Below are 27,883 nucleotides of genomic sequence, written 5' to 3' on the forward strand. Positions count from 1 at the left end.
GTGAAAGTGTAGTGCGATCGTCCGGGTGAGTGAGGTCCTGAGAAGGACTGTTGTCGGTGGTGGTGACTGACGTTTCGACAACCTTTGCGGAAGTCATCATCAGAGTCAAGTAAATAGTTGTCGTCTGTGGAATTTTCTTAGTCCAGTTTGTGAAAAATGTTGGTCAGTTTGTCGTGATATTATTGGCTGTAAGACTCAAGGGGCGTAAGTCGGTCGTGATTGGTCTGTTTCGATCCATTGGTAAAGTTAGATCGTTCTCTTCGGTTCGTTTGTAATGTTAATGTCGTGAATGAGTCGTTTGTATGGTGCTATTGGTAGTTGACACTAGTTGAGAGGAGTCTGTTCTAAGTTAGTAAACCAGCTTTCCAGAGTCAGTCGTTCAAAGTAGTTGATGGTGTAGGTTAGGCATTGCGAAGAGTCCCAGTCAATAGTGTGGTTCGCAAGTCGATGATGTTCAACAGTGTGATCGTTGACATCAGCTTTCTTTGTCGCCCGTTTGTGTTCAGTCAGTCTTGTTGCGAGGTTTCTGCGGGTCTCTGCAATGTAGGAGGCTTAACGGTCACAGCAATTTATCTTATAAATCGCTCCCGGTCTGTTCCTCGGTTCGTCCTTGTCTTTAACGTTGGTAAGTAAATGATGTAGTGCAGTGATGGGTTTGTGGGCGACGCGGATATTGAAGGGTTGAAGGACGCGCGAAATGTTCTCAGACATGCCCTTTATATACTGTATGGTCGCTGTTGATTGAATTACGTCATGTTTCGTTTAATTGAGGGGACTGGTTATGAAGCTCGGCGAAGAACAAAGGAGAGAACAAAGGCGCCTGAGTTTATGTTGCTTTAGCCCGTCACGTGACATTGACCGTGCACATTCCAAAACAACATGGCGGACGTGAACGATCTCTTTTTATTCGGAGACGATTTCGATGCCATTATTGATATACTAGAGGCTGAAGAAGTTGTGCAAGAGCAATTTAGTGAAGCAGTAAATGAGGTAAGATATAACAGTGTTTGATAATTCTTTATAAGGGCAACTTTGGACTTATAAAGCGGGTCAGTTCTAATCTCGAAATATATGTGCTTTCGTAAATAGGTCCAAAACAGCCGACTAATCTGCGACCTTTGCAAGAAAATGTACAAGAGCAAGGGAGGTCTGAAAAGGCACACATCCCTAAAGCACCAAGAAGACTCTGCGAGACAGGATGAAGAAAAAAGCGAGACTTTTACGGCTGAAATCTTGGCAAATATGGTCGACGAAGTGAAGCTCAAACTCGCTGATAACAAGGTTTTCCCAAAAGGCTTAAGGGACGAGCTTAGATCGTATGTTTTTGTAAAACTTGGGGAACAAACATTGGAATTCTGTGAACTCCGAAAGACTTATGAAGGTTTAGTTAAAAATGGAGATGCTGAAAAGTTCTACACAAAGTTCTACTCAGCTGTGCCACTGAATGCCATGAAGTATTTCGAGGGATTGTCACGAAATGCAGCAACACTGCTATCTACCAAAGTTGCTGATCGTATGTTATCATACAGTAAAGAGAAGGCTGCTATGAGTACTCTTAATTTAGAAGCTACAAATGTTCCATTATTAGAGCAAGAAATGGCTGGGCTAATACCTTGGAGGTTATGTGCTTCATAAGTTACATAACAAGCATGTCAATTCAAAGATCTCTAAATCAGCAGAAAGTGAACAAGCGATTTCTTTACTGAAGACTGGGAAATGTAAAGATGAGGCTGAAAATGTTAAAGACACTCAGAAACTCATTAACTGTTTGAATCGTGGGGTTTTGTGGAGTATCACAAAAAGTGCTCAAACAATATTTTTAAGAACAGAAAACTATTTTAGGGCTGCCACAGCAAAGTCTGGCTTACAGAGTATTGACATCAACAGTATCATAATGAAGTCTATTAATGATGTTGCAACAGTTTCAGCATACAACACATTGGTGTCTGATTCTGAACTGGTCATCTGTAAGAATGTTGGCAAGGACGTATTACAAAATATTGTTAGCTTATTTGTGAGAGTACGTTCCTTTTCTTTTGCCAAAGATGTGATACAGAAACATAAAATGAAAGCAAAGCAAGTTAAGGCTAAAGCACTTCGCAAGGAAATCACGAGAGCCAGTAACGATTGTGGAAAAGAAAGACAACCTTAGATCAGTTTTAAAATTTTTGAATAATATTGAATTGTTAAAGTTGCTGTTATCTTACACGGCATGTGTTGAATGTAAATACCCTATCATGATGTATAACATAGTCAATAACTATGGACTGATCAAGCACCAAAATAATTTAATATGACAAACACAGGTTTCAAGCTTTGGATATTTTATTCTGAATCTTCAATAATATATATATATATTTAACAGTTATTACTGCTACCATATAATACAACTGGCATGCTTGTTTCTTTAACAATTACAAAGAGGCATTGACCATTCAAGTTAAACAAACCACTGAATACTGCAAATTAAGACTGAATGCTAATGCAAGTATGAAAATGCAATATTTTTGAGGCAAAATTATTGTTTCAGGCTTAATAATATACCTGCAAAAATGTCTGCATGCTAATTGGCTTAGAGCATGTCAAATAATCCCAAACAGTGCAGAAAGTTGAAATTGAGTGCAGAAAGTTGAAATTAAATTTTTGTATGTATATTATTAACAAGTAATCGCATGTTTTTTTCGTGCAATTTGGAATAAATAAGCACTCGTAAATTTTTCAAAGTCTACAAATTGCACTCGCTCGTGCAATTTTGTTAGTTAAAAATTTACTTGCGCGTAGTTATTCAAAATTGCACTCAAAATCATGCGATTACCTATACATATTTATATATTTGTAAAGCATTTTGTGTCAATAGTAATGATATCTTGCATGGTTTTAGAAAAACTACATAATTACTGTTTACCCCTTTTGGGTAGAGGGTCATTAGAAATGTTATCCCATGCTCTGTTCTTATCTTTTCGACCGCGTGTATTCCCAGACTGGCATGAAATTGCTCGCTGCATCCTGATTGTGTTATCATTGTAGCCAAACATTCTGATATCAGGATTGTCACTCCTTCTGCCCAGCTTTCTTTGGTTGCCAAAATACTCCTCTGCAGGATCCTGGCAGAACCTTTCAGTTAGCACAAAGTCCATGCCTTCGTTCAACAGAAACCTTGTTGCTTCAACAACTGAATGGGTGGTTATCTTAAGGCCTTCGTGCGTCTGCCATGATAAGAACATCCTGCTTCTTGCATTCTGTGTGAAGTTCCCCGGTCTGTCTTTTGTGCTCTCCTTCCAGGCACTTAGATAATCAAGGAAATCTCCCTCAAGCCACAGAAATCTTGGGTCATCAATGGATGTGTATGGTGCAAGGAGTGGCTTTCTCTTTCTCAGATGCTCGGTAGTACTGCGAACATTAAGGCAATCGAAGAATTGATCCATCATCTTACACAATCTTGCAGTCGCCGCTGTATCAGGGGTGCTGTAGGCCGTCATCACTGCTGCCACTGTTGCGCTTAGAACCTGAGCAGCCAAATTGACTCGCATGCAAGAGTAGGAGCTGAGTTTGATGTGCTCGTAGGTGATCTTGGGTAAAAGCTTCAACCCATTCTCCTCGACAGTCACTACAACTATTGGCGGCCTTCGAGTCGTCTTGTCCGTTTCGTGGCTTCTCTTTGGCATGTTCCGAACAGGTAGAGCCCCAAACATTGGTTTCTTCTTTGTCATTTTCGCCGTTTGAACTGGAAAAGTAAGAAAGATCATTAGAATGAAGCCCAAAAGAACAACAAGCTACCCCACTATGTTGTCATGTTACGATCAGCTTGTTTATCATTTGGCATTACTTACATATCTCTATGTCCTCAGGAGCGAAGTGCTTCTCGCATGTATAAACTCTGTCACCATCAATCTGTTTCTGGAAATCGCTATCAACTTCACGAGTCTTCTTTATCTCATTTAGCCACTCCAGTCTCCACTTCTTGTACTCGTCGTTTCTCGGGAAAGGCAGCTTCCAAATCCCGATTCCTTTCGTCCTTCTACACGAGCCACAGCCGAAAACCGCACTGTGCCGTGTAACAAGTTGTAGCATTTACTGTTGCACTGAAAGTACGTTGGCGTTAGGCAAAGGTTCAGTAAGCCCATAATGTCGTCTGTTGGTAGTGGTAGTGAGTCGGTAGATTGTCGGATTGCAGTCTCAGTACATTGTAGTGCCAATCGAAGTGGAATACTTGTAAACAGCGATTTCACATCAAATGACATTAGTTTGTAATCGTCAGGTATCTGTACAGTCTTGATAGCGTTAATGAAATCCTCGGTGGACTGTAGTTTACGTCTGGATTTGTCGGTCAGTGGTTGTAGTATTGTCGTTAGATACTTGGATAGTTGGTATGTAGGAGAACCACAGAAAGAAACAATAGGTTGCATCGGGAAACCAGGTTTGTGAAGTTTCAGCAACCGTAGAGTTTCGGTGGCTGTGGTACTGAGCACCTTAGTCGATAGTGGCGTTGGCTGTCAATGGCGGTCGTCCTCTTGAGTGTCAGTAGTTTACTGTTGAGTTTGCGTTGAAGTGCAGGAGTCGGGTCATTTTTCTGTCATTCTCTCTTTGTTCTCCTCCTTTCGCCAACAAATTCTAATCTTCCAACCAACCAACCAACAGATCAGTTGTTGCCAGAAAGCGATACAAGAGTTTGGATGGCGGATGAAGGGAAAATTCCTTGTCAAGGGCAACAAGGATAAGAAAATTGCTAATAAATGCTGCGATGGAAAGGAAATTCGGACTGCTGAGAAAGAAATCAATTGTCTTTGTCGTCTATCCATCAAAATGGGGATGCCCAGCAGTTCTAAATATGTTTTCGTTTGTGTTCCACCTCCTGAGTAATTTGTTGTCGCCATTATTCTGCTTTTGTTTCCTTTGCCGCAGGTCTGATGAGCAATTGTACGCGAGTTTCATGAGTGATGTTTTTTCTCATAGAAACGATCACTGAAGTGTTCCTTTTTTCAGCCATAATCACAAAAAGGCTTCCTCATTCAAAAGGCGTCAGAAGAGTGTCTGTTGTGTCAAAAACGTCATTTTATCCCTTGAACTTGTCATTACATCAGGTATGAAATAACAATAATGGGCATCTTTGATATTATTTTTCTTTCAGTGAGACAAGCAAACCCTCTTTACTTGGATGAACTTTAATTGATCGGGAGCTTAGTAAGTGCCATCTTATTTGTGCGAAGTTGACACAGTAATTATTATCAGCCTCGATGAGCTGAAAATGAAAAAAGTTCTCAACTAAACGTTAAATCCATCATTTCATTCATCAACCTGGAATCGAAATTTATTTAATTCTTGTATTCCAAACAGTGAATACGGTTAAACTACTTGACAATTCTACGTGGGCGGCTATTAGCTGTTTATATCGGTTAATAAAGTTAAATTTAAGTAAAAAATAGCACTAAACTCATATCCCTCAGCAAACACAAACACATTAGTAAAAATACCGTTTGAAGTTACATTGTTAACAAGGAAACTTTATTTTTGTCACTTTTCTAATGATGGAACAAGCAATATATTGAGATTTACTGTCCGCATTTCCTGAGGCCAAAAATTATGTAAAAGTATTCTTCCTGTATTGTAATCAATTCCGAACTTCAAAGTAACCTTCATAAAATGACTTTAAAGAAAAATGAGTGGGAAGTTAGGGACAGTTGACCTTTGCATGTTAGGGACTTTAAGCAGTCAGGACGGCAACGCCACGGAAGACGTCGATTGAAAAATGAGTTTCTACTTTTAGTTAGAATTTTGAAAATGGCTGCATGTGTTTACCGTCTCATAGGGCGCCAGACCTCAAACTCAACATAACGCATAAAAGTAGCGTTCAGTTCCAAATGTAAATTAAAATAATTTGCCGCCGCGGTCTCGCTTAGCAGAAGACGCAAATTTTGGTGATTTCACGTTGTTGTTTAGCAAAGGACGGCTAAGAAATGTACAAAGTTTCAAAATGCACGTACTAGGCTATTGTTCTGCCAATTAAATCTATTGTTTTTCCACGTTCTCGTTGCCGTAGCCGTCGTGGTTTGCTTAAAGTCCCTAATTCATAAGCATTATGGACATTTTTCTGATAACAAAACAAATTCAAGATAAAACGATGACCAATGCAACTTGTTTGGCATTATGGCGTCGATACCAAGCGCTATCTTTAAGTTAGAAAAATAACTGAAATTGTTTTATCTTAACAAAGAAGTAACTCGAAAAACTCTCTCAAAGTACTCTTTAAAGTCTTACCCAATACCTGTACTAAAAGGAGATTAAACGTGGTTGTAAAAATTTATTGAACACAACACACAATTTTATTTTAATGATTACCCGATTTGAAGCGAGAGCCGTACAGGGCTTTGCGTAACAGAAATAAGTAGTATTGTCTGATGATTGACATAAATCAACCTTAAAAAAAAAAGATATAAATTAACGGGTAAATTTTCAGAATAGACTATGTAAAAACCTTGAACAACAACATTTTAGTTTCTTATTTCTTACCATCTCATAACATGTTTGACTAGCGTTCTCTCTATTAATTGTGAAGTTATGAATCCCAGCTTTGAAACTACTTATACAAATATAACTCGAGGAGGAGGGTTTAACTTCGTGGAAAGCAAAGTGCTTGTCTGACTGTCTGCTGCTCGTCTTACTGCTCGCCTTACTACTCGTCTTACTGCTCGTCTTACCTCACTAATCTTCCAGCAGTAAAGACATGGGTTTAAAGAGGCAACTAAGAGAGCTGTTACTCCCATTACGACTATTAAGTGTGATGAACATGTTTTACTGTTAGCGATTACAATTTTCACTATAAAGAATGGTGCTTGGCAGACAACTAATGCTATCTGCACCTACAGTGCACTGTACACTGTCTTTTTGTATCGCACCATGTTCAGCGTATTTGATTGGCTCAGCTGTTGTTGGACATGATCTTACACTTGAGCCTGATGCTGATTGAGACCCCGAACAATTTTTATATTCGAAGTCAAAGGCAGGATGGTATAATTATATAATCAGACCAAATGGTTATACGGTAATCTAATTTATTAAAAACTGGATCATTGGATAATGCAATTTAAGACTTTTTATTGGCTTAGCCATTATGGTATATGAGCCAATATACCATAATCTACAAATATGGTAAGCGTTCGCGTCAGCTTAAAATCAAAAGGGAGCTAAACAATCCGGTTTCTTCTCACAAAATAATAATTCAGTTCTTGGGGGCGTTTTTAATAAAACAATTATTCCACTCGCGCTTGTTGAATATGAGATGATTATAGCCAACGAGGCGCTACGCGCCTCGTTGGCTATCTATCATCTCATATCCAACGCGCGCTCGTGGAATAATTGTTAAGTATGACATAAAGCAGCGACGCTAGATACAGTCCAAAAGGTAGCTACAAAGATGTATGTGCGCTTCAAAGTTACAATTTGTCTGTATCTCAGCCCCAACAGCAGGGCGAGAAGCCTGTCCACGCTTATGGCCATCATCGTCATCAAAGACTCTCCACATAATGCACAGGCTGTGATGGTGGCTGCGTCTACCAGTCTACCAAATGCATATTGAAAAATACCCTAGTATTCCTGAACCACAGACATCTAATAAGTAGCGTAGAGAGACTGCCTAACAAGACCAACCAACAGATCAGTTTTTGCCAGACAACGATACAAGAGTTTGGACGGCGGCTGCAAGTAAGATTCTTTGTGAAGGGCAACGAGGATAAGAAAATTCCCAAGAAATGGTGTGATGGAAAGGAGAATGTAGATTGTTAAGAAAAAAGTTCTAAATTCTTGTTGAACCACACCAACCGGGGGGGGGAGCAATAAAGTTCTTGTAAGGTTTTCGCCTGTTTTCCTCTATTGAAATTTGTTGTCGACGTTAATCTGTGTTTGTTTCCTTTCTATTGGAGTGAGGTTAGCTGTGAATGGAACGAGAAATATTTTATCTAAACAGCAACACAACGACGATCACTGAATCCTTACTCAGCCACTACATAATAATCATATGAAGACTTCGTCATCATCGTTTACTCGTTTGAAAAACGTCACAGAGAAAATTGTCTGTCATGTCAAAAAGCCTGTATTTGTCTAATTAACTTGTCAGGTGCAACCCTTATGAAATAGGAATAAGAGGCAAATATACAAAATCACCTGTAACATTACTTTTTTTCACGTTGCGACCTACCATCCCTCTTTACTTAGTCCACGGTCAGGCACTCGATATTAACGCTTCATTGAGAGTTACTTGGCTCGTGAATAAGTTTGAGGCCTTGAGCATAGTTAATAGAGGAGTGAATAAGTTTGAGGCCTTGAGCAACACGACTTGTGGGCGAAGGAGCGACGCGCCGCAGTGCTAATAACGAGGACCACCTAGCAAGCTGACCTAGTTTCATTGATAGGGTGTTAATCAACTCTCCATATCATTTGTGTAAGGTTGAGCCTTGAATCATTATCAGCCTCAGCAAGCTAAAAGTAAAGGAGATTCAAGCTAAGAATGTCCAACCCATGTCAATCAGTCCAGGTATTCGAATGCATATAACGGTTTAAAATTAAAAAAAAAATTTTTATAGGATAACACAATTACTGGTGAACCAGTAGTTTCCATGGTGGTCCTTTCAAACAAGTGAAACAAATAATCTAAATTGAACATAGCATCGTTAAGAACATCATTAAAAACCCCAACTGGCCGGAGGCAAACCAGTTGGCTACTTACAAGCGTGGCCAGGGATCTGAACTCGGGGCTACCGTGAAACAAATCGAACCCGGGAGCGGCGGACTACGAGTCCGACACTCTAACCACTCGGCCACACTGCCTCCTAATTAATGCATTGACACTAATGGACACAGATACAAACTTATTTTAAAATATTTGAATTCAACTGTGTAATTGATAATCTTTTGTGGCTCTTTCACCTCGTTTCGTCTTTGACAAAATTTTATTCGTATCGTCTCCTTTGCAATTTTATCACTTTTATTTTACGCCTAGTGTTTACATATTTCCATATTTTATCGCCTTTATCATTCCCACGTCTTGAATTTAGTACATTTATGTAAAAAATTTTCCTTTTCATCAGCTTGAACATGACCTCAGCGAGGTCGAAACGTCATTCAAAATTATTATCACTAATTCCGACGTCTTGTCGGCGAAAAGACAAGTAGAATATTTTGTTATCAAACAAGCTTTCATGTTTCCGGCAGGTGACTGAATTCTTCCTGTTGTTATTCCCTCCAACGATTTTTTTGTGACAATGCTAAAGAGAACATGATAATCTATTGATCGAGGAGGAAAATGAAGGAAGGGATAAATTTATCATTTATGAAACTATGATCGCTCTTGGTTACGTCTCCAGCAACCCTCGCACATCTTTCTATTTCTCCAGACTTCCTGCGTGCTTCATATCTTAATGACCACATACTGAGCTAGCCGCGACACACTCGGCCTCGTTTTGAGCACGGGGTTTTATCAAATACCAAATTCTTCATTTCGTTTTTGTTACATAACTGATTTTCTTTAAACTCTACATTTATTTTAGCTTTAATATTAGTCCATTCTTTTATTCACCGACGCAGAAATAGCCGAGAGACAAACCGAACAAGTCACTCAGTTGTAAAAAGGATGCATCAATTTACCGATTTGAGGTGTCGAAATTCTTTTCCTAGCAATCTTCCTTCAAATTGTTGCTCTTTTCTCTAGTTATTCTGAAAGGTGACTCCGCTTAACCGCATGGTAAACCATAATAACTGGGGCGCCATTAGCTCTTTATCTCAATCAGTAAAGTCTAATTTAAGTAGAAATTAGCACTAAAGTCAAGTCCATTAGCAAACACGAAGACATCAGCTATATAATTGTTTGAAAATACAATAGGAGAACTCTTCGATTCTGCGACTTTTTTAAGTGGTGAAATGTACAGTAATTAGATATGCTGCTGTTTTCTGTGGCCGATTATTATAATTGGAAATGTTCTCCCTGTATTTTGGTTAATTTTTAACTCCAATAAAACTTTGTAAAACGACTTAAAGAAAAATAAGTGAAAGTTAGGAACAGTTAATCGCTAGCTAGGAAATGGTTGAAACAGAATCAAGAATACTTGGAGACAACTAATACACCAGTATCAGATTAGATGCAAAGCAAAATATTTAATATTTTTAAAATTTCGACTATATTTTTAATTCAATATTCGTTTTTCCCTTTTAACATTTCATTTCAGCAAAACTATCGACTTGAGAAAGAATTCTATAACAACCGCTGATGGTTAATTTTGTTTCTTACGCTTTTTTATATACCCTGGTCCCAGAGGTTCTCTTCTCTCTACCAGAGTACGAGAATTTGGCGCGAAGCGCCGACCAACGAGCTGTAAAGCAGCGAACGGAGAGAACTTCTGGTCAGGACCGTTGAGAATCTCACTTTCATGCCACCAAGCTTCGGGTGACAGCCATCAATCACGCCCCTTTCCCACAACCAATCAGAGTAAAGTATTAATATACCTCTGGGGGTAGGTGTAGTGTTTTACTTGTATCTGGAGTGGGGGTGGGGAATATATTTTGTTTCGTGGCCGTATTTACGATATCTGTCAAAATATTTGCTACACGTTCCAAATGATAAGCTCGCATGTAGTACGAGCTCCAACAAAAACCCCGATTAAAATCTACTTCCCTCGGGCAAACGATTATTGCCGATTTTGCAACGAAAACGTCAAGATAAATGGCTATTCTCAATTAAATATTTTCACCGAGAAGAATCGAGATTTTCTGCGCCGCTTTAGGCTTTTTGTGAACGCCAAAGTTGAAAACAATTCCAAGATCTCACGAGTGCTCTGTAAAAAGTGCTACAGGGCTGTCCTAAAGCATGAAAAGGCACTCAGTCAATCCGAAGAATTACAAGAGTTCAGGAACAAATACAAAGAAGTAAACATAGATGTCGGAGAATTGACGCGACGCAAGAGATGTGCGAAAGATTCTCCTTGTAAATCACCGAGAACCGCAAGAACACCGAGTTCACCAGCGACGAAAACATTTGAACGAGTTCGCAACTCCAAAAGTAAAAGAAAGATTATTTCAAGGACAAATGATAGTGCTCAAAGGGACGAAGAAGCTGTATTCGTAGGGCAACCTCGGAATGCAATAATTAGCGCAGAAATTGAAAATTCGATCAAATCGCTTGCTTTCGTTTTTCTCAGTATCGATGAATCTTTGGTGCTGCACAGTGCACTTGATTCTTTGTTGATCTCCACGTAGATCTTGTCGATTATCTTAGTCTTGAGTTCGGGATGCTTCCACACAGAATTTGTCACTCCATTGTATTCTTGTGAACAAATTTGTCTTACAATGCTGGAACCATTTTTTGCGCTAACTATTTTCTTAACTAGACCAGACGGATAGTAAAGGCGTACCTAAGAAGAGAAGCAAATAAAATCAATAATATTCTCACATACTTCTGGCAACATACAATGACTGCAAACTTCTCACCTCCGTAGATGATGCATTCCGAGGTTGCCCTACGAATACAGCTTCTTCGTCCCTTTCAGCACTATCATTAGTCGTGGAAATAATCTCTCTTTTACTTCAAATGTTTTCGTCGCTGGTGAACTCGGTGTTCTTGCGGTTCTCGGTGATTTACAAGGAGAATCTTTCGCACATCTCTTGCGTCGCGTCAATTCTCCGACATCTATGTTTACTTCTTTGTATTTATTCCTGAACTCTTGTAATTCTTCGGATCGACTGAGTGCCTTTTCATGCTTTAGGAGAGCCCTGTAGCACTTATTACAGAGCACTTGTGAGATCTTGGAATTGTTTTCAACTTTGGCGTTCACAAAAAGCCTAAAGCGGCGCAGAAAATCTCGATTCTTCTCGGTGAAAATATTCAATTGAGAATAGCCATTTATCTTGACTTTTTCGTTGCAAAATCGGCAATAATCGTTTGCCCGAGGGAAGTAGATTTTAATCGGGGTTTTTGTTGGAGCTCGTACTACATGCGAGCTTGTCATTTGGAACGTGTAGCAAATATTTTGACAGATATCGTAAATACGGCCACGAAACAAAATATATTCCCCACCCCCACTCCAGATACAAGTAAAAACACTACACCTAACCCCAGAGGTATTTTAATACTTTACTCTGATTGGTTGTCGGAAAGAGGCGTGATTGATGGCTGTCACCCGAAGCTTGGTGGCATGAAAGTGAGATTCTCAACGGTCCTGACCAGAAGTTCTCTCCGCTCGCTGCTTTACAGCTCGTTGGTCGGCGCTTCGCGCCAAATTCTCGTACTCTGGTAGAGAGAAGAGAACCTCTGGGACCAGGGTATTTCTTATATTGACAAACATGAAAGTGTAATGCGGGCACTTCTTTTATTCGATTATGAATTGGTGTCTTCATGATAAAGTTTGGAAGCATGAAAAATGTTTTTAAAAAATGACGCCTTTCCTTTAGCCGTTTTACCTAAATGGAAATTATAAAATACCATCGACAGACATCAAGCAAAAATCTAATTGACTAGGGTTCTCTGTCGGTCAGCTTCGAACTGAAAGTAATAATACGATCGAGCGCAACTCGAGGTAGGTCAAACTCCATGGTCTCCATGGACAGCAAAGTACTTGTCTGATTGTCTCCTTCACTGCTTGTCTCACTCCACTAATCTTCCAGCAGTAAAGGAACGGGTTTAAAGTGGAGTTAAAGTAACTAAGACAGCTGCAACTTCTCTTACGAGTATGAAGTGTGATGAAGATGTTTTACTGTTCGCGATTTCAATTGACACTACAAAGTATGGTGCCTAACAAACTACTGTTAACTGCGCTAAAAGTGCACTCTACAATCCCTTTTTGTATGGGGAATAATTTGTGAGTTTCACGAGTAATGTTTTTTCAAATAGAAACGATCCTGAAATCTTCGTTTTTTCAACCATTATCACAGAAAGATTTCCTCATTCAAAAGGCGTCAGAAAAGTGTCTGTTGTGTCAAAAGTCATTTTATTCTTTAAACTTGTCATCTACATCAGGTATGAAATAACAATATGGGACAACGCGACAAACAAACCCTCTCGATCTACCTGTTTATCGAGTTTATAGGGAGTTTGTTAGGGAGCTTATCAAATGCCATGTTTGTGATAAGTTGACACTGTAAACATTATCAGACTCGGCAAGCTCGAAAATGATAAAAAGTTCTCAACCCAACGTTAAATCAACGTGGAATCGAAATTTACTTAATTCTTGTATTCCAAATAGCGACCACAGCTAAATTACTAGACAATTATATGTGGGCGGCTGTTGGCTGTTTATATCAATCAGTAAAGTTAATTTAAATACAAATTAGTACCAAAGTCAAATCCCTTGGCAAACACAAACACACCAGCTATATTACTGTTTTAAATTACAATATAAATGAGTGAACTTTCTTTTTGTCACTTTTTTAGTGGTGGAACAGGCAATTATTGAGACATGCTGTCTTTTTCTGTGGGAGCAGATAATTAAGTAGAAATATTCTCCCTGTTGGTAATATCATTTCCGAACTACAAAGAACGCTTTATCAAATGACTTTAAAGAAAAAAGAATGGAAGTTGGGGACACTTAACCACTCGAAAGTGATAGACATAGAATCAAATATATCTTAAGGACAACTAGAAACTGAATTAGCGACCTGCTGGATGTATTGCAACCCTTTGAATCAATTAACTTATAAAGTTAAAAATATTCCTCATTGGAATTCCTTTTTCGCCGTTAACATGTAATTTCAGGAAATCGATCGATTTAAAACTGAAAAAAACTGTGAAACAATCGGTTATAGTTAATTCCGTTTTAGACGCATTCTTAAATTCTTCACTGCTCGTCTTACTTCGCTAATCTTCCAGCAGTAAAGAAACGGGTTTAAAGTCGAGTTAAAGTAAACTAAGAAAACTGCTAAATCCCTTACTACCTCTAAGTGTGATGAATATGTTTTAAAGTATGGCGCATGACAAACAACTACTACTAACTGCACCCACGGTCCACTGCGCACTGCCTTTTTGTATCGCGCCATGTTCAGTATATTTGATTGGCTTGGCTGTTGTTGGACGTGACCTTGTACTTGAGCTTGATGATGACTGAGACCCCGAAAAATTTTTATATACGAGGCCACTGAAATAACAATGCAAGATGGTGTAACTATACGCCCATACCAACTCACTATACGGTAAACTAATGTTAAGCATAAAGCAATGACGGTAGATACAATCCAAAAGGTAGCTACAGTGCTGTATGTGTGCTTAAAAGTTACAATTATTCTGTATCTTAGCCCCAACAACAGGGCGAGAAGTCTGTCTACACTTAGGGCTGTTATCGTCATCAAAGACACTCCACATAATGTATAGGCCGTGATGTAGGCTGAGTGAAGTACGTATCGACAAAGACTCCAATGTTCCTTAACCACACACATCCAATAAGTAGCATAGACAGGTTGGCTAACCAGAGCAACCAACAGATCAGTTGCTGCCAGACAACGATGCAAGAGTTTGGACGGCGGATGAAGGGAAGCTTCTTTGCGAAGGGAAACGAGGGTAAGAAAATTGGCAAGAAATGCTGTGATGGAAAGGAGAATGTAGATTGTTAAGAAAGAGATTTTAAATTCTTGCTGAAGCACACCAACCAGAGAGGGGGAGCATTGTAGTTCTTGTAATGTTTTCGCCTGTGTTCCACCTCTAGTGATAATTATTGTCAACATTATTCTGAACTCGTTTCCTTTTTCTTGGACTGAGGTTATCTGTGAGCGCAACGCGAAATATTTCGTCCAAACAGCAACTCAACGACGATCACTGAAACCTTACTCTGTTCCTATATAATAATCAGATAAAGAGTTTTCATCGTTTACTCGTTTGAAGAACGTCACAGAGAAAATTGTCTGTTGTGTCAAAAAAAGCCCATATTTGTCGCTTTAGCTTGTCAGGTATATCACGAGTGCAATAGGAATAAGAAGCAAATATATGTAGACACCTGTAACGCTATTTTTTCACGTTGCGACCCACAATCCCTCTCTACTTAGCCTACGGGCAGCACTCATTATTAACGCTTCAGTAGGAAAAATATCAATAATCTTCGTCGTCCATACATCAAAATGGGGATGCTTAGGAGTTCCAAATATGTTTTCGTTTGTGTTCTACCTCCTGAGTAATTTGATGTCGCCCTTACTCTACCTTTATTTACTTTGTAACAGGTTTGATAAGCAATTATATGCGAGTTTCATGAGTAATGTTTTGTCAAATAGAAACGATCACTGAAGTCTTTCTTTTTTCAACCATAATCACAGGAAGACTTCCTCGTTTAAAAGGCGTCAGAAAAGTGTCCGTTGTGTAAAAAAAAAAGTCATTTTTGTCAGTCAACATTATTCTGAACTACAACATTATTCTTTAATATTACTGACTTTTCTTACAGTGCGACAAACAAACCCTTATTACCTGGATCAACTTTAGATGCAAAGGAGCTTATTAAGTGCCATATTATTTGTGAGAGGTTGACACTGTAATCAGTCAGCCTCGGCAAGCTGAAAATGAAAAAAGTTCTCAACTCAACATTAAATCCGTTATTTTATTCATCAACGTGGAATCGAAATTCATTAATTCTTATATTCGAAATGGCGACCATAGCTAAACTACAAGACAATTCTACGTGGGCGGCCATGTCTATGTCAATAAGTGAATGTGAATTCAAATACAAATTAGCACGAAAGTAAAATTCCTTGGCAAACACAAAGACATCAGCTATATTACTGTTTGAAAATACAACATGAATAAGGGTACTTCCCTTTTGTCACTTTTGTAGTGATGGAACAGGCAATTTATTGGGATAAGCTGTCTTTTTCTGCGAGGGTAGATAATTAAGAACGTGCCTCTGTAAGAATCAACCATCTTGAGAAATGAAAATTTTAAACCCCACTTCAAATTTTGCATGCAGTCAGGCACTCAGGGGGGATGCACAAAAATGCCCTTTTTAAACGTTGCAGCACCCTTGTTGCCATGGTAACAACGGCTGCTTGTTCGAGGCCTGGAGCCTCATTTTCACAAACTCGTTCTTAAGTAGAAATATTCTTTCTTTGTGGCAATCATTTCTGAACTACAAAAAAAATTGTGAAAATGACTTTAACGAAAAAGGAATGGAAAGATAGGGATAGTTAACCTCTCGAAAGTGGTTTACATAAAACCAAACATAACTTAAGAACAACTAGAAATTAAACCAAATTAGCGACGTGCTAGATATAATGCGACCCTTTGAATGAATTAACTTGTAAAGTTGACTTTATTCCTCATTTGAATTCGTTTTTTTCGCCGTTAAAATGTAATTTCAGGATGATTGACATAAATCCCCTGAAAAACCATAAACTAACGGGGAAAATATTCACAGGGGAAAATATTCACAACGTAAAAAAACATAAATGAACGGGTACAACAGGCTCTGTACAAACCTCGAACAACAATATTATTTGAGCTTATCATTTCTTCCTATGGAATATCATATTTGACGAGCGTTCTCATGTTATAATCGTGACTTTATGACTCTCAGATTTGAAAATACTTATAGAAACATAACTCGAGCACGGTCTAACTCCATGCACAGCAAAGTGCTTGTCTGACTGTTTGCTTCACTGCTCGTCTTACTTCACTAATCTTCCAGCATTAAAAAAAACGGTTTTAAAGTCGAGTTAAAGTCAGCTAAGAAAACTGCTACTTCCTTTATGACAACTTAGTGTGATGAATATGTTTTATAGTAAGTGATTACAATTGCCAAATATGGTGAATAACGAACAACCAATGCTAACTGCGTCCACAGTGCACTGTACTCTGCCTTTTTGTATCGCGCCATGTTCAGTGCGTTTGGTTGACTCGGCTGTTGTTGGACATGAGCGTGATGATGACTAAGACCCTGGAAATGGGATTTTCAAAATCATTCCTCTGGTGGGTACTGAGTTACCTTAGTGAACGACGCCAGCTTGTTCAAATAGACGATAAGTTATCTGAGTTGGCCTATGTGGAGTTCTGGGTACCTCAAGGATCTATTCTAGGTCCGGTGCTGTTCAACTTGTACGGAGCAGATCTTCAGAAAGAAGTTGACTGCCCATGTTACCAGTATGCAGATGATACTACATTTTTTCTACACACGAAGGTAGCCTACCTGGGACCAAATGTTAATGATATGAACAATGCGATTTCTTGACTAGGAAAGTATGGTTGGCGAAATGCTGCAAAATTCAGGAACGTTGTATACATTCACATTTACCAACATATTGATTCACATTCATGATTTATATTTTCATTCACGAACAAAAACCGTCCACTTTCAAGATCGTTATATACATGCCATTAAAATTCATTCACATTCAGGGAACTCTCCATTCAACAATTTTATTTTTATTCAACGATGTCCATTTAGCAACTTCTGCGCAGCAACAGTTGCGCATTACGTCAATAGGCGCCGTCTTTTGGCGGCAATGTACTGAAAACATTATGGCGAGTGGGTCGAACGAGGATATCGAACGAGGATATCGAACGAGGATATCGAAGAGAACATAAGAAGACGCGTTCGTGACGAAATGTGTAATTTTCAAGATGGACGAAGCAGAGTACAGAGTCTACTCAATCGAACAAGATCACTGATTCGGACAGCAACATGCAACATGTGTAAAAGGCACATATTTCTGAATATTTAATTTACAACAGCTAGAGTTTCTTGTAAGAAACGGCAAGATTTGTTGAAGGGAAAGTATAAGGGCTTCCAGCCTGATCTGGATAGTTTCTCTTAAATCAATATTGCTTGTACCCCACAGACGTTTACATTCATCCAAAACATCCCATGCTGCTGAAAAGAGTTGTTCCCAGTTGAAGAGAGAGGTTGAAATACTCTCCGCCCGTTCGTCCGCCATCGTCATCAATCGAAATATTGTGGGCTCTGGGAGCCATGCTAATCGTGTAACGTAATGCGCAAATGTTGCTGCGCAGAAGTTGCGGAAGAAATATAAAAACTCTGGAATGAAATTGACATCGTTGAATGAAAATAAAATTGTTGAATAGAGTGTACCTGAATGTGAATGAATTTTAATGTGCATGTATTTTGCGATCTTGAATGTGGACGGTTTTTGTTCATGAATCAAAATATAAATCGTGAATGTGAATCAATGTGTTGGTGAATGTGAATGTACACAACGTTCCTGAATTTTGCACCATTTCGCCAACCATAGGAAAGCACTCAAGCGACTCCAATCTTGCACTGAATGAGTCTAAAATAAAGTGGATGCTGCTGTTCACAAAACAAATGGCACTTGTGCATAGTTTGCACACACCATCAGTCGACATTTCGTGTAACGGAGAGAATTTGGAATGTGTGACACACACCAAACTGCTAGGCGTCCATGTTAACGAACACTTAACTTGGAATATTCATATTAATGAACTAGTAACGTCATGCTATGGAGCCCTGGCCGTGCTAAAAAAGTTACGTAACCTACCACGGTTCCGTGTGAAGAAGCAGTTAGTAGAGAGTTTGATCCTATCTAAGTTAGATTATGCTAGTACAGTGTTCTATCCATTGCCATTGTGTCAGCAAAAGCGCTTGCAAAGAGTCCAAAATGTATGCGCGGGTTATGTACTAGGTCGCTATGTGAAAGAAGCAGAGAGTAAGAGTTATTATTGTTATTATTCAACACTGACATTCTGTAATAACTTAATGCCATGGCTTCACCATCCAACCTTTTTCCCGCAAGCTTAAATCCACGAAATAAGAATACCAGATTCATTTTGTTTTCGAGAAAGATTCGCCGACATTTGTTTTTCTTATGGTTGAGTGTAAAGCTCTACATTGATATAAACTAATTGTACCGATAGGTGCTTGCATCGCCAGTAGCAGTAATACCACCAGCAGCTGGTCATGCAACGGCAGCAGCAGCAGCAGCAGAAATAGAAGCAGTTGGATGCGCTGTTTTCGAATATAATTGTTCTTTTCCGCAGGTAATTTATTAAGACTTACTTTCTATCAGAGTATCCCATATTTTTCATAGAAGCGTAAACAACTGTATCTGGGTTAGATTTAAGCTTAAGGTGAGTTATGTATGGCGAGAGTTCTAACACAAAACGAAGGTTTGGACAAAATAGGACCACGCGGAGTCGAAATGGGAGTATTCGCAGAAAAGTCAAATTGAGGTGGCTGCTTCAGGTTTCCAGAATTTTCAAGCTATATTATTTTGATGTATCCATACTACCAATTTATATACGCATGGAAGAACAGCTTACCATAGAAACACTATAGCGTCGTAGAAACACCCTTTATCTTGGCTTAAATAACAAGTAACTGAAGCACTAGCACGGCCCCCCGTTTTTTTCCTTGAAAAGTAATAAGCATGTCAAGAAAGAACCTTATGCAAATGAAAACAAAATTTCAACAAAATTAATCAAGCGACCTACTTGTAACAATCTGTTGCTCACTGACAATACTTTCTTTCAGACACAAAAACATCATATCTCCGTGAAGGTGGTCAAACCCTCTGGAAACATAATCATTTTGACAGTAGACAATTCAAGATGCGTTGAGGTGAGCAAATTGATTGTAATATTTTCAGTACCTTGTATTCAGTAATTTAATACAGCCCTGCATATTTCAGAAGCTGTGACGAAGATTTGTTGTGAGCTCCAATCTGTAATTTTAGTTGATCCTACTCGGATGCCTACTGATTGCTTCATTTCACGAATTTCCTCCCTTATGATATGTTGATGGTACTCGATTTTCAGTTCTTAAACTGACACATTTTATCCACTTAGACCTTCAACAATTATTTTATTTGAGCTAGGAATCTCTGAATTTATAGCGATCGTAATGAATGCCCGTACCTGTTAGAACTTTTAATCGTCACAAGTTGCGCCTATACCATTACGAGCCTCGTGGATGTTTTTTTATGATGATTGTTGCATGTTGTTTTCAATAAAACGCAAAAATATAATATGTTTTGTATTTATTTTTCAAACCAGAGCATACTCACTGCCCAAGAAAGAGACGCTGGTGTCGTCGTCCGGATGTATAGTGGAGAAAATGTCTCAGTTAGAGTCCCGCCAAGTGCAATATTTAGGGATATTGCTGGAAATGACAAACAAATCCTCCTGAGGCTGGAAAACAATTAAATAAAGATAACTTTGAAGTATCATGTGTCAATTTTTTTATCACGATGAGAGTCGCAAAGGAGAGAATTAGACATTGATTTTGTTGATAGTTTAATTGATGCAATAATTCTCTGCTAGTTTAAAACAAGCATAGAATTTTTTTCCCAAAAGGGGTTTTGTCGAGCAATTACCCGTCATGCGTTGTTCCGTGAACATGTACAATATTTGGAAAAAACCTGTTAGGGAAAATCTTATCAAGAAAAACGTGCAGATGTAAATTGGCCTAAGGATCAATACCTAGGGATCAATGTTTAATAAAATGCTGGTCTTTGAAGAATCATCTTCTGTGGTTTTCTCTTTCTTTCCCAAATAATCGCTTATAACATCCATCATCAAATACTATAAGCTACATTCTTCCTTTTCCCGCCCTATTCACTCTATTTCCTACTTTTGTGGGTTATCTAACGATATTACGACGGGAAAATCGAATGAAATATTGACCTGAAATTTCATAAAACCCACGTTCTGTAATTGCACAGAGATATTTTGATTTGAAAATAAAGCGAGATATTAACTGGAATTTCGTAGAACCCACGTTCTGTACTTCTGCTCCGTTGACACGATTCAAGGTCGACGATTAGATCGTCAACGATCTGATTCGTAACGATCTGATTCGTGCTCGTTGTCTAAGAATACGTTCTTCGACAACGAGCACGATGTTACGAAAGATCGTTGAACCATACGATGAAATCGTATAAACGAGGACGTTCTTTTTAACGTCCTCGTTGTACTGGATTTTAAGGTTAACGTGGTCGTTCTTTTCAACGCGCTCGTTATACTCGATCTCGTGTAGAGCGCGCTCGTTCTTTTTGACGTGCTCGTTATACTCGATCTCGTGTAGAACGCGCTCGTTCTTTTTAACGTCCTCGTTGTACTCGATTTCGTGTACCGTGCCCAGATGGCAGCATTGATCCGAAGATTCGAGGTAAGGATGTCAAACTCATGTCAATCAGTCCCAGTATTCGAATGTATATAACGATTTAAAATTAACGTATCAACACCACTGAACACAAATGCAAAATTATTTTAAAATATTTGTATTCAACTATGTAATTGATATCCTTTTGTGGCTCTTTCACCTCCGTTTAGTCGCCGGCAAAACTAGAACAAAACAAAAGACGAGCAAAAAAAATACGCGAACAAACAATTTCTGCTGTTTCTTTCTCTTACATTCTACTTTTGTTCTCTTCCTTTCGCCAACCAAATCTGAGTGATCAGTCCTGGATATTATAACTTAGTGATACAATTTCTTTTCTTCCAATGTCTTGTATGCGAAAAGACAAGTAAAATATTTTGTTATCAAACAAGCTTTCGTGTTTCCGTAGGTGACTGAACTCTTCATGTTGTAATTCCCTCAACCAATTGTTCTCTGGTGTTAAAAACGTTTATGACAATGCTAAAGGGAACATGATCGATCGAGAAGGAAAATAAAGGAAGGGATAAATTTATCATTTATGTAACAATTTTCTGATGCAATTTAAATGGTAAACGCGGTGACGAATTCCTCATGTGATTATTAGTCAAAAGATTGGTGGAAGCTTCTGTTTGTTTTCTTGCTTGTGTATTTCGTATTCTGGTATCTTCCCGTTGAAACCAAAAGGGGATCAATGAAAACAAAATGAGAGGACATAGAAGTACTTAATCATAGACAAAAGCCAAGTGCAATATAAAATGTGTGTAAAAAAAAACCATGGGTTGCAAATAAAAACAAAATTAAGTAAGGGGAACAGCTCTGAGCTTCATAAAACTGTTTAAAAAAACTTCACTTTGCTATCAATAATGCTAGACAGTATGGTGTGATTAACTTTACATGCTTACGAAACACAAAGGTCACCTTGAGTAATTTAGTTAGCATTTGCGACGCATTTAGAGTAAACCAACGTATTTATGATGCAATGAACTATTTATATAATTCTTTTGTGATATTAGCAAGGTATTTCTCCCATATAAATAACTGCAAGATGTGAGAGTCAATGAGAAGATATCTATTTTGTAAAGAAATAAAATATTTGTCATTTTATCAAGGAAACAGAAGTAAACACGAAAGCAGGTTGAACCATCACGGAAAGGTCTTTTTCAACTTCATCTCGAGTACAAAATATATTATGTATGCAAATTTGCTGCTTCCTGCTGACTTTAGAAAACAGAAATAAAAGGATCCATTGTGATCTCACTGGTGTTAATATAAGCAGCGGGAAGTCAAGATGTATAATCGGTAAAAGGGAGCCTCCGGTATCATCAACGTACAAGTGTTCGTTTCGCGTTAGTATTGATTCTGAAAATAAATAGATAGAAGCAAATAAAAAAATATTAGCTGGGAAATTTATGGCAACACTGACAACATCTCGAAACTAAGTTTTTTATTTGAAATTGTCCTAGAAGAATACACTCACCTGCCCACATATAACAGCTTGCTGTCATTATCATCTATTTATTAGAAACTTCCGTCTTAAAACCCGACATAATTTTGCAGACAAACCGCTTTCCGGAATGGCGTATCTGAATTATTTATGGTGGTTTGAAGACAAAATGTCCACCCTGGGAAACTATTTGGGACCTTGAAGCCACAGAATTGTTTAATTGATGAAATTGTTGTAATAAATTCAATGAACTTTTACGAACTTTGAGGGTAAAAAAGTGAGTTGTGACAACAGACGAATCGTTCCCGAATTTTAAATAAGTAACTGATACTGACCTAGGGCCTTAACCTAAAAATATCATTAAGGAAATGAGGTGTAATGAATATTAGGTCAGAAATTAACAGCAGGGGAAAGACAAACGAAAAAAATTAAATGCAATGCTCCCCTTCTTGGGTTGGGGATTCCAACCCCAATCAATGTTTCTCAGTGGTCTAAATTCTTATTTCCATCACAGCATTTACTGACCAAAGTTAATGCCCTCCTTCCAGCCTCTTGGGTTGGGGATTTCAACATTATCATATATGTTTCTCAGCACGCCACATTCTTCTTTCCGTCACAGCATCTCTTAGGAATTCTCTTTCCCTTGTTGCCCTTTACAAGGAATCTTTCGGCCATCCAAACTCTTGTCTGATTGTCTGGCAATTTTTAACGTTTTGGCTGGTCTCGTCCCTCAAACACACACACACACACACACACACACACACACCGCTGTTCGCTATTTAACTTTCTTCTCCAAACTAAACATATTTTGCATACAAAGGTCTTCCCAGGAAAGTGTCTCTGAATTATATTGTGTTTCGAAGAAAAATTAACTTTACATATATCTTAGGATTTTACAGGGTTTGAAGCCGGACTGAAGTGTGATAGAATTGTTCATCAAGGAGAAATAGATTCGTAATAAGGTCCTAATGGAATTTCGTGACACAAAAGATGGATCGCCCACGCATTTTAAATGAATAATTGATACTTTACCTTAACAGCATCACCCAGGAAGTGAGTTTAAACCAATATTGGCTTAGCAATAACCTCGAACGCGCCATTGTAGAATCCCTAAAGTATGACGACAGTAAAACATTAAACAGCAGAAGAAAGGCAAATGAAAACATTTGAAGAACTGGCATGCTCCCCTTCCATGTTAAGTGGAGGATTACAAAAAGAGTTAGTCTCGATCTCAGCAGTGAACATTCTCCTCTCCATCACAGCATTTCTTGGGAATTCTCTCATCCTTGCTGCTCTTTGCAAGGAATCTTCGCTCCATCCACCGTCCAAACTCTTGTATCGTTGTCTGGCAACAACTGATTTGTTGGTTGGTCTTGTTGCCCAGCCTCTCGCTGTTACGTATTGGATGTCTGTGGTTCACGAGCACTGGAGACTTTGTCGATACGCAAGGGACGCAGCCTACATCACAGGCTACGCATTATGTTCAGTGACTCTATTGACGATGATGGCCATAAGCGTGGACAGACTTCTCGCCCTGTTGTTGAGACTGAGATACAGACAAATTGTAACTTTGAAGCGCACATATATGATAGCAGCTACCTTTTGGATTTTATCCAGTGTCACTGCTCTGGGCTACATTTTAGATTACCGTATAACTTTTTGGTATGGATATATAGCAATACCATCTTGCTTAGTTATTTCGATGACCTCATACATTAAGATATTCTGTGTTCTCAGTCATCATTACGCTCAAGTACAAGGTTATGTTCAACAACAGCCGAACCAACCAAACGCACTGAACATAGCACGATACAGAAAAGCAGTGTGCAGTGCACTGTGGGTGCAATTGGCATTGGTTATTTGCACTGCTCCAATTAATCTAGTGGAAATTGCGGGCATGATCGCTTATAGTGAAACATATCAATCACGTTTACTTGTCTTAAGGCAAATAGCAAGTTCCTTAGTTTACTTTAACTCGACTTTAAATCCATTTCTCTACTGCTGGAAGATTGGCGAAGTAAGACAAGCAGTGAAGCAGACAATTAGACAAGCGCTTCGTTGTCCATGGAGTTAAAAGGTCTTCGAGTTCAGTTTATTCTTGTAGAGCTGAATTTCAAAATTAAGATATTTGGTCGAGATGGAGCGGATATATTTAACGGTAGCAAATAAACCGCTTTAGGCGGCTGGTACGTCGGCTGGTAACACCCGCAGCTGAGATATTGACTAAAAAATTAGTATTTAGCCGCGAAACGAAGCTCCGAGGGAACCTGGAAAATCTTAAGGACAATCTCTCATCCAAGGATATTATCAGCCAACATACCAGTATGTTGTTCAGCAGTCGGGAGGTCCGTCTTGGAAAAAACTGTGCCCGAGGTCTTGAGCAACGCCCGAGGCCGTAGACCATGAAGGCACTCAAGACAGAGGGCACAATTTTTCCCAATACGGATCGAATTAGGACGGTAAATAACATTACTTTTTCTAAAACTAAATGAAACGTTTGCCGAAAGAACGTAAACGTATTAGGGCTGTAAGTACAGCAAGATCCTCCATAAACTGAACAGTTTTTGAGCGTGTAAATGGTGGTCAAAACAGAGTTAAAGAGAGAGGCTTTACCTAAACATTTTTATTTGCGTAAAGATAAAGGTGATTAAAAAGGGCTTCCAAACAAACTTTAAAACATTTTTTTTGCAATTGTCTGTCATGATTTCCCACCTGTCAATTAGAGCGCACGTACAAAGGGAAAAAGCTTATGTATATACATTTATTTTTTTATTCTTCCGTGTAAAACAACAGAGGTAAAGAAGATGCTGAAACTTTGGAGCCGACTTTCTTCCACTGGCTTTGTTTCTTTTCGAAGCACACAGTTTTCCTCGAGGTTTATTCTCGTAAAACTGTTCGCATCTCGGAACAGATAATGTCTGCAGATAAATATCCATGACTCAGTATTTTCAAGCCAAATGGAGGCTATTGTGGTTCTTATCCTTCCAAAATTTTTCATACCTGTCGAGTAATTGTCTACGTTTTCGATTTTAGTCGGATGTGAGGCGCAGAGAAAATGGTTGTCATTTACGCAGACTGCGTTCAAGTAGTTTCCAGTTGATTAATGTTTTGACTTAAACATTCAAATTCAGTATCCCAAATGATTATAATATTAAAGGTCTCTACCTGTCAAGTAATTGTCTCCGTTTTCAATTTTAGTCGGATGTGAGGCGCGGAGAAAAAAAAACTGTAAAGTGTTGTCATTTACGCAGACTGCGTTCAAATAGTTTCCAATTGATTGATGTTTTACCTTAAATATTCACATTTAGTATCCCGAAGATGATTACAATTCTGAAGGTCTCTATATATTAAAGTTGATATCAAAACTTACTCATTTTTCCGATCAATGACAGTTGTCCTCAGTATGGGCGGCTTTTGTATTCAAATGTGAGATGATTCATATTTTTATCTTGTGGTGGAAATTCATTCCAAGATTTAACCAATTGGATAGAAACTTAGTCGTGAGGCACAATAATTTTAGGTGATAAACATTCTTTCTCACTGAATTCTAAAAGATAATGAAAGGGAAAATTCTCCCCGCGGGGTGATATATTTATATCGTTCATGGAGCTTAAATATAAATTTGAGATCTATGGAGGGAATAATATGTCAGAGTTACTTCTTCAAATAAACCGATAAAGAGTTCATTATATTTAATTTAATGCAGTGATGTCTAAACCAATTTTTACCTACGATAACTTTGGAAGAAAAATTAAAAGGTTGCAACAATTTATTTTATTCTTGAGTTCCATCTCTCGAAATTTCCCTTCAAATTTTGGTTGATCATTCCAAATAAAGACTGCAGCTGAACTACTAAACAGTTACATGCGAGCCCGGTGCATAAAGTTCCTTTTCTTAATTTGTAAAATTTGATTCAAGTACGGTAGCACTTAAAGTTAGTTTCCTCAGCAGACAGAAAGACATCAGCTTTATAATTGTTTGACAATACGACAAGGCAGTTCTTACTAGTTACTTCTTCTAATGGTGAAATCAGGTGCAAATATTCTTCCTGTATTGATGCCAATTTTGAACTCCAAAAATATTTTGTAACACCGACTTAAAGAAAAAGAAGTGAACGTTTTAGAAAGTTAATCGCCGAAAGTGGTAGACAGAAAATCAATAAAAAATCGGAAACAATTCAAAGATACAACAGCGACATACCGGATTTAGATGTGAATTCTATTTTTCATTTGACATTCCCGAGATAAAATAATCCCATGGAAATATTTCACTTGGTATTAGTTTTCCGCCTCAGCATTTAATCTAAGAAAAAACAATCGATATTTAAGTAAACTCTCTAACAATTAAACTTTAATGGTCAATTCTATTTCATATACAATGAATATATGAAGTTCATATATTTTGAACTGCGGTATTAGATACGTATGATGCACGATCCTCGCAGCAGAGAGCGCTATTTATGCAATAGCGAAAATCAGGCCTGTACGGCATTCGAACCACTGACCTCTGTGATATTAGTGCAGCGCTCAACTGGGAGCAGGCTGTTAAGTTGATTCGTAATAAACCCATGATGATAAATCAGATACAATGAATATATGAAGTTCATATATTTTGAACTGCAGTATTATATACGTATGATGCACGATCCAGTAGAGAGCGCTATTTATGCAATAGTGAAAATCAGACCTGAAAAAAATCAGGCCTGTACGGGATTCGAACCACTGACCTCTGCGATACTAGTGCAGCGCTCTACCAATTGAGCTAACAAGCCAACTGGGAGCAGGCCGTTAAGTTGATTCGTAGTAAACCCGTGATGATAAATCAGATACAATGAATATATGACAATATATGATATATATAAGTAGTAAAACATCTTCGCATATATAAACTTTACGGAGATGTTTCTTACATCCTCACAAATTCGACACTTAACTGGGCCAGCTCGCTTGGCAATCCGGCATTAAAGTTTAGCGTCTCTTGCTCTACCGTAATTCACAAACACCTGGAACAACTCACACTACTCTTTAAGCTTTATCCACTGCCTTCAAATAGTCAGGAAGAGAAAACGTGATATTAGTGCATACATATCTTTTTTCGAAAATGATGTCATTCATTTAAGCGCGATGGCATGAAATATAATCTTTAAAAAATATATGGTTAATGTTGCCACAGCCTGTTAAAATGAAGAACGTCGACAAAAGCTTCTGTAAAGACTCATGTAAAGAAAAGCTTTTTGTTTCTTCCTATCCGATAACATATATGGTATGCGTCAGCTTTAAAAGAATGTTAATTTAAGTAAACTTGAACAAAGAGGATCTAACTCCCTGGACAGCCAAGTGCTCGTCTGGTTGTCTGC

The 27,883-nt window shown here is 38.3% G+C and overlaps 2 protein-coding genes and 1 long non-coding RNA gene across 3 annotated transcripts; all 3 read left to right on the plus strand.

Moving 5' to 3' along the window:
* Positions 1-771: 771 nt before the first annotated feature.
* Positions 772-1,635, plus strand: LOC148720256 (uncharacterized). Its single transcript, XM_088737596.1, has 2 exons — positions 772-990; positions 1,090-1,635. Exons 1-2 carry the CDS (start codon positions 880-882, stop codon positions 1,633-1,635), a joined length of 657 nt encoding a protein of 218 aa, XP_088593722.1. The 5' UTR covers positions 772-879.
* A 16,658-nt stretch (positions 1,636-18,293) lies between these two features.
* Positions 18,294-20,148, plus strand: LOC148720257 (uncharacterized). The gene is made up of 3 exons (XR_015993358.1): positions 18,294-18,964; positions 19,458-19,544; positions 19,979-20,148. It is a non-coding gene; the product is annotated as an uncharacterized LOC148720257 (long non-coding RNA).
* Positions 20,149-23,671: 3,523 nt separating this feature from the next.
* On the plus strand, positions 23,672-25,888 carry LOC148720258 (melanocyte-stimulating hormone receptor-like). The gene has a single exon (XM_088739519.1). The coding sequence runs from the start codon at positions 23,684-23,686 to the stop codon at positions 24,599-24,601; it is 918 nt and encodes a 305-aa protein (XP_088595645.1). The 5' UTR covers positions 23,672-23,683; the 3' UTR covers positions 24,602-25,888.
* The last annotated feature ends 1,995 nt before the right edge of the window (positions 25,889-27,883 follow it).

This window comes from Stylophora pistillata, chromosome 11, assembly GCF_964205215.1.
Source record: "Stylophora pistillata chromosome 11, jaStyPist1.2, whole genome shotgun sequence".
NCBI classification, from domain to species: Eukaryota; Metazoa; Cnidaria; class Anthozoa; order Scleractinia; family Pocilloporidae; genus Stylophora; species Stylophora pistillata.

Excerpts from the sequence above, each read along its gene's own strand:
- LOC148720256 (XM_088737596.1), top strand. The coding sequence starts at position 880 with ATGGCGGACGTGAACGATCTCTTTTTATTCGGAGACGATTTCGATGCC. Across the intron at positions 991-1,089 it reads TTAGTGAAGCAGTAAATGAG|GTCCAAAACAGCCGACTAAT; the intron begins GTAAGATATAAC and ends TTTCGTAAATAG.
- LOC148720258 (XM_088739519.1), top strand. The coding sequence starts at position 23,684 with ATGAAAACATTTGAAGAACTGGCATGCTCCCCTTCCATGTTAAGTGGA.